The following is a 13,140-nucleotide window of genomic DNA, read 5'->3' as shown; positions in this document are numbered from 1 at the left end:
CTGACAGAAACCTCTCAATCTTCCTCTCTGGTTACAATTCAACAAAGTGCCCTTGAGAGAAAGAGGAGTACAAAGGATTTATAAACTGACCGTACTGAACAAATGGCTTCTATCCACAGTTATAGCAGCTCTCTTTCAATAGCCATGCACAGGTGCCAGGCTGTGCATGCTACTGCAGTGTCTCCAAATCTTTATGACAACCCTGCAAGGTAGACATTCTCATCCATTTTACAGACAAAGAATTGAGAGAAGCTGCTTAACTTGTCTCAGGTCACACAGGTAATAAGGAAACAGAGCCAAAATCTGAATCTACATCTCCTTGGCTCCAAACCTGAGTGTGTGTTTGCCTCCACATCACAGTGCCTCATTGGAAGCTGCCAGAAACGTTGGATAAAGAAGCATAAGTATGATATGTGTGATGGGCTGGGCACCCTGGGCAATGGCCAAGGAAAGCCCAAGGTCAGGTGTCAGGGCATCCTGGGACTCTCTAAGACTATCAGCTCCCACACAAAAAATACTACATCTGCGAGGCTTTTTTGGAGGAGAGAGTTTCTTACTCTCATCAGATTATCAAATGAGTTAGTGACCTTGACAAAGGTTAGAAATCCCTGTCTTTGACAAGCATGAAACGGTACCATTAATATTCCTCCAGCTCACCAGCAGCCTTACTGCTATAACCAGGCCTGGGTGGGTGGAGAATTGAGTCAAGAGGGAGTGAATCTGGATCCTGAGACCTTGGCAGACCTTCAAAAGAAAAGATGGGCAATTGCAAGAGGTCCCCCAGCAAGTAAGTAAAACAAGAAGGCTGCAAATAATTTTCAGAAATTGGGCACAAGAGCTTGGGGGAGGATTTGGGTCACTGAAGGATGGTATTGAAATAAAATTTCAGTCTTCACCTCTCCAAGATTCCAGGTAGGGAGCTAAGGCAGGCCCAAGGGCAGCAGAGAGCTGGTGGAAAGAGCCAGTACTTGCTCACTTGAATTGAATCCTAAACCAAGTGACTGACCTGGGAATCAGAGTCGGAGAAGAAAGGTTACAAGGCTATCTGGATGCCGAGGCTGGTACTACTGACCTTCCCACCCCCCCCGTAGGGACAGGGTTATTCCAGAGTCAGCAGTTGAAGAGTGTGACAAAGGTCACTTGTTTATTCATTTGTTTTCAAACATTTATTAAACACCTACTATGTGCTAGTAACTGGAGAAACAGAAGAGTATAAGATAATTCCTGGTTTTCAAACGTCCCACAAATGGAGTATATGGGCTATAGAATACAGGAAGCAAACAAATCTTTACGCATGTTTTTATCAAGTGGCAACTCCCCCCCCATACTCTTGCCAAATTCATACTCATGTTGGAGTTTCCTCCTGTAAAAGGGTGAGCAACAGGAATAAGTGAGTTCTTCCATAAACCTAATCAACAACCTCATTCTTTCCCCCAACAAATATCTTTGAAATATCACTTGCAGGGCACTGAGCTGGACACTGTGGGACATAGAAAGATACTCAAAACACGGTTCATGCCCTCACATGGTCCAGTGGGGAGGTAGATGTGGTCAGGTGACTAAAATAAAAAGAAGGTTTCAGTTGCTGTCAGAAGGGTAACAGATGAAAATACACATTCAGAAGAAGGGGCAGTGATGTCAGGCTGTGGGCACCAGGTAAGGCCTCATGCAGGATGCAGAGGCTGAACTGGGGATCAAAGGACAAGGATGGATTGAAATGTGGATCTGGGAAGGAAAGGTCACTCCAGGTGGGAGCAACAGCGTGGGTGGGTCAGCCACGGAGGAGGAGAGAATAAGTCAGGTCATGTCTGGGGACAGTGCACAGCTCAATTGGCTGGAACCAAGGGATGTGGAAGGGAGGAAAGGCAACCAGGCTGTGTGGGAAAATTATGGTCACACGGTGAAGCCATGAATGTTAGGCTAAGCTTCATTTGGTTGATACAAGCCACTTAAGAAGGAGGGTGCTAAAAACTGGACTTTAGAATTTCAAAAAGTTCATAATCCAATGAGAAAAAAACAAGTTGCCCAACAACTTTTCCAATACATGTTCATGAATTGAATCATTGATTCAGTTGTGTGTCAGGAACAAAGGGGACCAGCTGAGTCCCAGCAGATGCAGGTTGACCACAGATCAGTGGGACTATTCACGTGGAACTTCCTGCCACTCGTGCTTGCGCACGTTGATGCTAACGACACTACCTTCTAGGGGGCGCTCACTCCCAGCCAGGCATGTACTAAATCCTTCACTATATCATTTCATTTAAACCTCCTAGCCAGCCTAAGAGGTAAGCACTGTTATTGTCCCAATTTTCAGATGAGCAAAGCGAGCCCAGAATAGCTAGGTAAATTGCCCAATGTCACAGAGTTAGCAAGTTTTAAAGAAAAAAACCACAGGCCCAAAATGGCATCATTCATGCTAAAGGCCTATGATACATACCAAACCTAGATTTAATACCTGATCTAATCACAGTTCAATCTCTCTCAGAATCATAACCTTAACCAACCAGTCTGGAATTTTCTGGTCAAGCACTAGTAAGGTAATCTGTCACATGGGCCTTCCCTACCTCCAACCCCTGCTCCCCTTCTAGGAAAAAGGCAATCTTCATGATAAAAACCCTTCCAATTCTCTTCTCCCAAAGAAAAGATGTCTGGGCCCCAAAATGATCCTTTCTTTTCTTCTGTTAATAGCTCCGTTGCCTCACCTTTCTTCCTATAAAAACCTTCCATTTTGTACAACCCCTCAGAGCACCCTTCTAGCTGCTAGATGGGCTACTGCTTGATTCATGAATCGCTTAATAAAGCCAATTAGATCTTCAAATTTACTCAGTTAAAAAAAGAAACACTCTAACTTAGGACTACTTGGATTCTAAACCCCACGCATTTAACTACTGTACCTCTTATCTTTCTAGGTAGTAGAAGATAATTAAGTCTGGAATTAGTTCCTATCCTCCTGGAGAAACCCAGCTCTCCCTTCTGGAGAACCCCTTCCAAGAAGGAGGTTCTGATTTTTATCAAAATACTCAGACATTACATTTTGTTGAAAGCCCAGTCTCACACATAAATATGTCAGCCAAAAAAAAGTAGATAAATTCCTTAAAAAAGTAGATAAATTCCTTTCTTATCAACAGCCACAGAGTCATGTCTATATTATTCAATTGTTCAATTCCTCCTCTTTTCTAAAAAAAGGTCAAAGTTGCAGGCATTTAACCTCAGATTAAATTACAGGAAACTCCCCTTCTCCACATTACCACCTCCCCCACTTCCCACTCTAATTTTATTAAGATGACTGTTCCTTCCTATGGAAAGGAATTAAATGCTTTCAATCCAGAACATAACAACTGATTCAAATGCAGAATACACCCTAGACTACGACTCAAGGCATTCTTCAGGACATTTCCTGTTTCCTGATCAGCTATGCCTGTTTCTCTCTGCTCTGTGAAGGTCACCATTGCTGTAATTACCTTGCATGCCAACTTCTGAATAACATTTCCCTGAGAACTGAACAAGCACTCTTTGCCAAGCCACCACGTACCCTCTTGCATGGAACCATTTCCTTTGCTGTTCACCTACTAGACAGTGTGTTGGACTCTTATATTAAAAAGGCTTGAGAGACACCATGACTCCGAAGACTGGATTGCTGTGAGGACCAGTGTGATGGTTAATTTTATGTATCAACTTGACTAAGCTATGATGCCAGTTGTTTGGTCCAATCCTAGCCTAGATGTTGCTGTGAACGCATTTTATAGATGTGATGAACATTTATAATCAATTGTCTACGTAAAGCAGATTACTCTCCATAATGTGGGTGGGCCTCCTCCAAACCGTTGAAGGCCTTACGAGCAAAATCTGAAGCTTCCTGGAGAAGGAATTCTGCCTCAAGATTGTAACACAGAAATCCTGCTGGAGTTTCCAACATGCTGGCCTGCCCTATAGACTTCAGACTCAGGACTGCAACATCAACTCTTGCTTGAATTTCCAGAGTGATGGCCTGCCCCACAAATTTCAGACTTGTCAGCCCCCTACAATCACTACAAGCCAATTCCTTAAAATCTCTCTCTTAGATAGGTAGATAGATAGAAAAATAGACTGATTTATCATAAAATAATCTCTTATTGGTTCTGCCTCTCGGGAGAGTCCGTGGTGCTCAAGAAAGTCACACTCACATCTACAATGAAAACCCTAGTAACACATTTCAGAATCTGATCTGTAGTCAGATGCGTTATCCATTGAGCCACTGGCCCCCTTCAATAGTAACACATTTTAAATACTTCCAAAGACGCACCATCTCACTGATCCAAACAATCCTACAAGAAAAAGGACAGGTGTTGACCCAGCATTTCTGACTGGACTTTCAAATCAGTGAAATCTCTCTCATTTCTTTGTTATCTCTAGGAGACATAGGTTCCTACACTGAGATCAGAAACCCTCCTGTATAAACTGGTGAGTTTAGACTCAATAATCTCGAAGTTTTCTTCCAGAGACATGGGACTTATGAAGTACTCCCAAGTCCTGACTGGTTAGATTACTGTGTCTAACTGAAATGGCCCCAGGAGAAGTGGGGGTGCTATTTACAAAGCTTCTCTAAGGAACTCAACTCTTTGGCACACAGAGTAGATCAGTCACACCGCTAAACGTCACCTCCCATTCAGAAGTACTTCTACATCTTTTCTGCATCCCCAGGTCCTGGCCATTTTGTTTTGAGGAACATTCACACACACGTACAAAGTCACCCATTATTTGGCCTAGAACTTCATAGACCCCCCTGAAGCCTCCCCATGCATGGCTAACAGTTATTAAGTGGTCTAAACTATTCCCGGTGTTTCCCATGGACTGCCTCATTTAGTCTTCACAAGGACCCTAAGAGGTAAATTCTATTATGAGCATCGCCAGTTACAAAGGAGGAAACCAAGACAGAGAGAAGTTTAGCAATTTATCAGGGTTCACACAGCTAGTAAGCGGTAGAGTGGGGATTCAGACTCTGGCGACAGAGCCATGTCCAAAGTTGGAGGACTAAGACCAGATAGTGAGTCCTTGAAGGCTGAAGCTATCGTTTATTAAGATTTTTATTCTCCTTAGAGTGCTTATTACATAGTAATTTCTCCATGGTTTGAATGAATTGAACTTCATAATCTCATCTAAGTATTACTCCTAAGGTTGCTTTAATGATTACGTGAGAGAATGAAGTGCTCCGCACAGCGCCCGCACAGTAAGCACAAAACCAACAAGGAGATCTGATTTCTTATTCCAGCACCTGCGCAGAGCCCCTTGTGGACCCCAGGGGGTATCCCTCCCTGGAACAGAGAAAGTGCCAAGTGATGCTGGGCACAGCCCTAGTGGAGCAATTTTCTCCCATGGCTCCATTCCAGGTCTCTGAGGCCCGCCTGGGGCAGCTGGCATATGGGCAGTGACGGCTCCTCCCTGGCAGTCAGCCTGGCAGCCGCCAGCATATGGGAGAATTTCCACAAGAACCAGGGGGCAGAGAAAGCTCTGAGAAGGGCCAGCAGGAGACTTCTGCCCTCAGAACTTAGGATTTGGGGGAGCTCGGAGACATGTGGCCCATCCAGGTCGACCTGGCTAAAGGAGTATTTCTAACTTTTTGTTTCCCAGACCTGGCTGCCCGACTGCTCCAGGAGACGTTGCCAAACAGGTTCTAGAGGAAAGGTATTTTGGCCAGAAGGCAGCTGTGATACAAAGCAAGGCTGTTTTGTACATTTTTAAAATAGTCAGTGATATCGTTGATAAACAGAAATGCCCAGACAGAAAGGTAGGTAGGGTCACTCAGCTCCACTTTCCGTACCCAGTATCCCACTGGCCTCTGGAGATTCCCATTCAAGCATACAAGCTCTTGAATCAAAACCAAATCCTCCAAGGAAACTGCGGTCAACCTGTACAGAATCTTCTTCCTAAACACTGACCCTGCCTAGTGGTCATGCTCCAGCTCTGTTAACTGCCAGGCTACAGGTGGATGGAGCCCAGGTACCATAAGCCACACACCTGGATTAGCTGCCTTAGTGGAGAACAGTACGATATGCCACTTTGGTTTGCTTGTTTATTTTACATGTGAGAATCCATTCTGTGCCAGGTACTTAAACACATTCACGTCTAATCCTTATAAGAGAGGTATTAGAATCCCCATTTTACAGATGAGAAAACTGAGGTTTCGTGATGTTAACTGATTTACCCAAGATCCTAAGCTTGTAAGTGGCAGAGCTCCTGCTGCAGCCCCAAGTCTCATTGCCAAACCTCTGCAGGCTGAGCTTGCCAGGCAACCTGCCACATTTTCATCACTTACATCTGAGTGACTTTGGGCTACTTACTCCAACTCTGCATTTAGATTTCTTCATTAATAAATATTGGTACATAACGCCCAGGAATAATGACTACCATATATAGATAGGGCTCATAATATGCCAAGGCTTTGCATATGTTACCTGTTACTATTATTATTCTTACTTTGAGACACAGTAAAATTAAGTAGCTTGTCCAGGGTAACGTGCTAGTAAGAAACACGCCAGAATTTGACTGCAGGCATTTTGGCTCCTACCCTCTCCTGTCTATGTTTCTGAGACATAATTTGCTAGACAATGAAATCCCTTCAGCAAATTCCCTTCAAACCCAGCTTCCGGAGATGGAGAGTTCCTAGACTTTCACAAGGGCCTCTCAAGGCCTAAGTGTCCCATAAAAGGGAATGACAAAGCCCATCTCACACGGCTGGGATGAGGATCAAATGAAAAAGCATGACAGTGCCTAGGACACGGGGGACACGCTAATGTATTAGCTCAGAATCATAAAATGCCTCCATCAGACAACACGAAGAGGACCCCAGTCCTCTGCCTCCAAGAGATGCCATCAAGAGAAAATAACATAGTCACAGAAAGGAACTTTGAAAATAAACACAAACCACTCAGTCAACATCTTGATCATTTGATCCTATCCCTCCCAGGCAACACACTTCTAGCTGAACTAGACTCAACCTCAGATCTGTGATGTCCCATCATTAATAATCTCTTTAAATGGGTTTTTGCCATAGGCAGCAGTTTTAATCCAGTATCCTCAGCCCTCCCTCCTGTGTTGTGTGTGGCGCTGACCTCTGGACTCTTTGGCGAGCTAGGTTGGTCCGTTGCTCCAGGTTTGAGGCAGAGCTGGGAATCGGGAGCTTTTGTGGCCTGCTGCCTGTTCTTGGGATGGGGATGGAAGCTAGAAGAGACAAGCAAGGGAGATAGATGCCAAGCACAAAGAAAGCCAGATACGCACTCAGCAGGGGGGAAAGTACACGGGACTAAGAGCCTCAGGACCGGGGTTCTGGTCATTCCTTGCCTCTTCCTGGCTGCCCAACAATGGCCACTCTTGACCTCTCTGAGACTCAAGCTTCTCATCTCAAAAATGAGTATCAACAATATTTGCCCTGGATACCTGCAAGAGTTATGAAGAACAAATGCAATCGAGCCCAGGAGAAGGCTTTTCATACTTAAGTACCTTAGGAAGTGGCCCCTTCCTCAAGCCATGGCACACACGGGAAGCCATCATAATGTGTCCAGCACATGAGAGAAACCGGAGTGCATATGGAGCCTCAGACAAGGCCTCTAAGGCCAGAGGTGTGTGGCCCAAAGGCACCCATGCCCCAGGCCTTGGCATTGGTCTGACCACATGCCCCCAGGGCTGACTTTGCCTAAGGAAATACAATGGGTAGGAGATAGAGCCTGGATGTCAGCCACAGGGAGCTGAGCCCTGAGCCCACGTATCTTATTATCCCAGGGTGGGCTGAATATAGATTCCTCAAGATACAGGGGTATTACAGCCTCAGCAGTGGACGGGATGTGTGGCTCCCAGGACCACCTAGAACCTGCTGTGGGACCTTGAACAAGGCAAGCCACCAGCTCCCTAAGACTTTGTCTCTTCAGCTATAAAATGAGAAACTTCATTCTTGGGTGGGAATTAAATGAATAAATCTATGTGAAGCACTGAGAGCAGTGTTTAATAAACAGCTGGTAAACTCTCATCCTGAGTATTATCTGCCATTAATGATGACGTCTCCTTTTCAGGAGTTTAAACTCCTTGACTCTGAATTCATAGCACTCTCACTGGATTTACAGGCCTACAAGCTGCATGAGGGCAGGAGCTAAGTCTGGCTTGTTCCTCACCTGATTCGCAGTGCTGAGCACACAGCCTGGCAGAGTGTGCTCTTGATCAATATTTGTTGAATGAATTTATGTTTGAGAGAAGCAGCAGGAAGAAACAGCAGCAAAAGAGAGGAGTGAAAGAGGTGGGGACTGTCCAGGCAGTGAATTCCGACAATGAGGAGAGTTAAGCAAAAGGAAATTTTTTTTTTTTTTTTTAACAATGAAAGAGAGAGAAGGTGAAGGATTTTTTCTTATGTGTAATTTATAAGTTGTGCGATTGGGATGTAAAAGGTGATGAAGATAATAAAGCAGAGAACTGAGGTGAGATGACGTAGAGACTCACCCTGCCATTCAAATATTAAATTTAATACTTCACAGACAATAGTTTAGTGGTTGCCAGAGGGTAAGGGGGGTGGGGGGTGGGAGATGAGGGTAAGGGGGATCGAATATATGGTGATGGAAGGAGAACTGACTCTGGGTGATGAACACACAATGGGATTTATAGATGATGTAATACAGAATTGTACACCTGAAATCTATGTAATTTTACTAACAATTGTCACACCAATAAATTTAATAAAATTAAATTAAAAAAAAATTTAATACTTTATATATACAATAATAAGTTACAGGTTTAGTCTCCACTAACAAGAAGGCTCTAACTTGGTTATCAGAAGAACTGATTCACTGCTAAGCTCTGAGCTTCTGAGTCACAGCAGGTCATAAAGGCTTTCCTCACCCTGTGGAAACTCTCCCCAGAAGGGCTGGGTTTTCTTTTTCCCTTCTGCTTCTCCTCCTTCTTCTTAGTTCTTCTATTCTCAGTACACAGTCTTCCTCTTTCAGACTGGGTCCAAATGACCCCAACACACTGAACAACTCAATCTGTTCAGAGTGGGAGGAAGCATTCATAATAGGACTTGGTTGTTTGAAGCATAGGTTACGTCTCTTCATCTATGATGACTTTGGGGAATATACTTGGACACTCTGGAGCCTGACAGTCGTCCTGAGTTGAATCCTGACCTGTCTCTGCCTCAGTTTCCCCAAGGGTAAAATGAAAAAGATGATACCTACTTCCTAATAATAAAGTGAGGGTTAAAGAAGATCATATAAACAGGTGTGGACATAAGTGTAAGAATTTAATAAATGCTGGTGTTGGTATAGTAAGTGGTTGTCCCTCAGGCTGTCCACCCATGCCAAAATCTCTGGAAGACCTAGGGCAAAATCCCATGGGGATGGAGAAACTTACCAGTAAACCAAAACCAAAAAAATACCAGCACCCCTGGACACACCTTGAGGACATGCACGGAAGATGTATTGTGGAGGAAGGGAAGAAAACGTGCCATATTAATTCATTTTTGAAAAGGAGTTGTGGCTTTATAAATGACTGAGAGCCTGTAAAATACACCTTTGGGAAATGTACCTTTGAGAGTTCCCATGCTTCAACAGGGTGTGGCCACTTTCCTTAGGTGGTGAGTGAGTCTCCAAGCCCTGTTCTCCCGGAAGTGATGGGAATGACTCAGTAGATTAAACACTTTTGCCTTTCAGAGTGTTTTATATATACATGCATATCTCAGAGATATTGCGGGTTCAGTTCCAAAAAACTGGGGTTGGCTGACCCTAAACCAGTTGGCTGTCAGTGCAGCACATTCCCAGCCACAGTGTAGGTACCATCTAACAGGGCCTCACGGTGTCTATATGCCATCACCATTAACACATCCATTACTTGGACATGCTTCTTACCAGCTTTGAGTTTGAGAAAAATTGCTTATTGTCCTGATCTTTGTTTTATGTTCCCGAGGCAAAATTTTAGACCTTTCAGTAAACACAAGGGCTTTTTTGTGGTGCTGTCTTGATCTTCTGTTCGGGCTTTTTACATCTTTCTCACCCCACTCTACCCTACTCCACACCAGGAAGCATATCTGCCTTTGCTCTGAGTTCCCTCTGATGGACACATCACGGTACAAATATCCTCAGTTCTGTAAGAACTTAATGCTAGTTGAGTTTACACAGTGCTCAAAATTGGGAGGCACACCTGGAAAGGGTTAGCCATCACCAGGGTTTTAAACCACTGAAATAGATAGAAAGCAAGAAAAATTACTATATCTGCTCTAGCGCCTAAAGCTACACCTTGTACATCTTCCTAGAACAGGTATTCAATATATGGTACTGTAAAATTATAGACTCTTAAAGCTGAAAGGAACCTCAAGGAGATCAGCTCCCATCATTCCACATGTGAGAAATTTGAGACCTAGGTAGCTAACACTGGGTCATCAGATATTTAGTTTCTATCAGTCAGACTCCAGATGTTCCTACTGTGAGTTCAGAAGTGTTTCTTCTGTCAAGTTGCTTGTCAGATGAATGAATGAATGACTTTACCACTCAATTTGTACAACCAAAGGAGACTGGAAGATACTAGAGTTAAATAATCTGGTAGATGTCATTGTTTGGAGAGACTATGTTTGCCCAATTTTACTGAAGTTTTCCACTTTCAATTGAGTGTTTATGTTCATAGCCTTAGACATATTTTTAGTCATTTGTAATTTTTGAACAATGCATATACACTCCAGATAAAAAGCAAGTCACGTTTCAATAAAATGTTAAACTCTAATTCCTGTATAATCTATATGACTTGTCTCAAATAATGACATCACCAGATTGAATCCAATATATTCTTACTTGTTTTTACATGTCAATGGTGAAGGATACAAACTTTCTATGTATGTCCTTATCATGTAATAGCATCAAGGAAAAAAATTTTCTTTAAACTTAATACATGTAAATGAACTCTGATATGACATGACTGCATATTTACTAGCCAGATTCTCAAACCACATTTTCCTTTAAGAATCCAACTTTTGCTCTACAAATCTCTGTGTGTTTTTTTTAAACTAACCAACCATTTGGCAGCTTTGGGTTTCATTCCTTTCATTTTCTTGCTCCTCCTGAGAGGGAGCGGTTTGAGAAGAGATATAGGTAAAAGAGACAAAAGAAAAGAGAAAGGCATAGATTACCCAGAAACTGGAAAGAAGAAGTAGTCAGTTTCCTAGAAGAAGAGAGAAATGTGCCAAGGTGTGGTCAGGAAACATGGGCCCATCCAGACTCCAACACTCTCTGGCGGGACTCCCCTCTTGGTCTCATCCCTTCAACCAAGAAGTAAGCTGAAAAATCTTACCAATGATCTTGGTCAAACAGAAAATGATAAAGATCCTAAATGCAGATTTAGACACATAAATCCAGCCCAAACTGGAAACATTTTACAATGCCTGGGAGGGTGCCATCACACCAACCACTCCTGTCCCTCTCCACTGCAATTAAATATCATAGAACAATAAATAACCTTTTGGAATTACAATGGCCTTTTAAAGATGATCTAGTTTAAACTTTCCTCACCTGTTTTGCAGAAAAGTAAACTGACATCTAGAGAAATGAGGTCACTTGCTCAAGATCATTCATCAAGACCAAACTACAATTAGATTCCCCAACTGCAGACTTGCTTTGTTCAGAGCTCATTTGTCTATGAGCAATTTCAGAGCTACAAAACATACAAAAAACATCCCAACTTCAGAGAGATGAAGAACAATTACATAGAAGCACAAAGTAACAGGAAAACAAACTAATCCAAAATAATAACTTCATCCTACCTCTCAGAAGGCCAGTGACAATAAAAGCAGCAGTGAACTATTTTATGGAGAAATAGCGCCCCAGACCACTTAATTGCACTTTTTCCTCCTTTACCCATTTCTCACAGGCAGAGACAATAAAAAATGCATATTACTCTTACTTTGAACCAACACAGACCATTTTGATAGTTTGGGGGTTAACAAATACAACACCCCCTCCAATGGCTTACAGAAATCACCTTATTAAAGTTCAAATAACAAGTCTCAAACCCCTGCAGAAAATTAATTAATAGCTGTCCACAGAAATTGGTCTTCTCCCCTGACCTGCCCACTTAATAAACTCCAGCTAAAGCCGGAGAGACGTGGCTTTATCAGTCTCCTAAGCAGACTTTGAAAGAACGCGACTCCAGAAAACTAGCATTCCAAAACAGAGCTTGAGAAAAAGAAGAAAACTTTTCCTTACCCTTAAAAATCACAGAAACAATAGGATCCGGTTTCCCAAATTTCGTTTTAGGGATATTGCTGGCAGATACCACAATCACACGAAGCATGGCTCTGAATGGGAGAAAGCAAGTTTCAGCAGGCGAAGTTAAGGAGACGTGGGCGCTGGAGCTCCGGCCGCACCGCCCCAGGAAAGAAGGCTTGGGAGGACTTCGGCGAGGAGGGAAGGGGGAAAGGCAATGGGTGGATCTCTGACGGATTATTTGCTGAAGGTTAGTGTAAACTGATATCCAAACTCCCGGGAGTCTCCGCAGTGCCACAGGCACCTACTTTTGAATTCGGGAAATGTGGAAGTGAAAAAAACAAAACCTCAACTAAGAAAAATTATGTATAACAAATGAAACTGAAATGGATTCGGAGCTAACATGGGCAGGTCAGGAGACCACTAAGACCCTGCTGCTGCCTTTAGCAACAATTTGTGGAACCGAATTAGTTTTCTGCCCCTGTTTTTATTGTTTTCTGAGTTTCACGGAGTTTTAAAACTTCACTTAGTCATTTTTAAAATTTTAACTTTTGCTGGTTCTTCTCTCATGCTGTTGAACACACTCAGCAACTACTTTAAGAAGTTTCAAACAAACAAAATTAATTAAAGGGTGCCACCTACTGTATAGCAGAGGAATAACTGAGTTTATTTCAAGCGAGCCCAATTCTGAAGAGTAATATGGGTTTACAAAATTGATATATTGGAGTCTGAGCCTTTGCTTTCCAAAAGGATTCACCATAGGATTTCTTAAAATATCCTTACGACATGAGTTAGGCACTTAAGTTTTCCTGCTCTATCACATGCTGCTAACAGTCTTCAATAAAAATGGAGAAGTGGCTCTCCACTCTTTCAGGGCGTAAACCTGAGAGCTGTCTTCCCTTTCTTGGTTAAAGAAAAAAAAATTAAATATGTATGT

At 42.9% G+C, this 13,140-nt stretch overlaps 1 protein-coding gene across 1 annotated transcript in view; it reads right to left on the bottom strand.

Moving 5' to 3' along the window:
• MYOF (myoferlin) overlaps window positions 1-12,430 on the bottom strand; it is a 127,739-nt gene extending 115,309 nt beyond the window's left edge. The window contains exon 1 of the mRNA XM_074338694.1: window positions 12,204-12,430. Within this exon, the coding sequence (XP_074194795.1) occupies window positions 12,204-12,291 (88 nt within the window). The 5' untranslated portion in view covers window positions 12,292-12,430. The remainder of the gene's footprint in view (window positions 1-12,203) is intronic.
• Window positions 12,431-13,140: the final 710 nt, after the last annotated feature.

This window comes from Rhinolophus sinicus, linkage group LG07 (genome assembly GCF_036562045.2).
Source record: "Rhinolophus sinicus isolate RSC01 linkage group LG07, ASM3656204v1, whole genome shotgun sequence".
Classification (NCBI taxonomy): domain Eukaryota; kingdom Metazoa; phylum Chordata; class Mammalia; order Chiroptera; family Rhinolophidae; genus Rhinolophus; species Rhinolophus sinicus.
The sequence above is the reverse complement of the archived record's forward strand: the minus strand, read 5'-3'. Positions and strand labels throughout refer to the sequence as shown.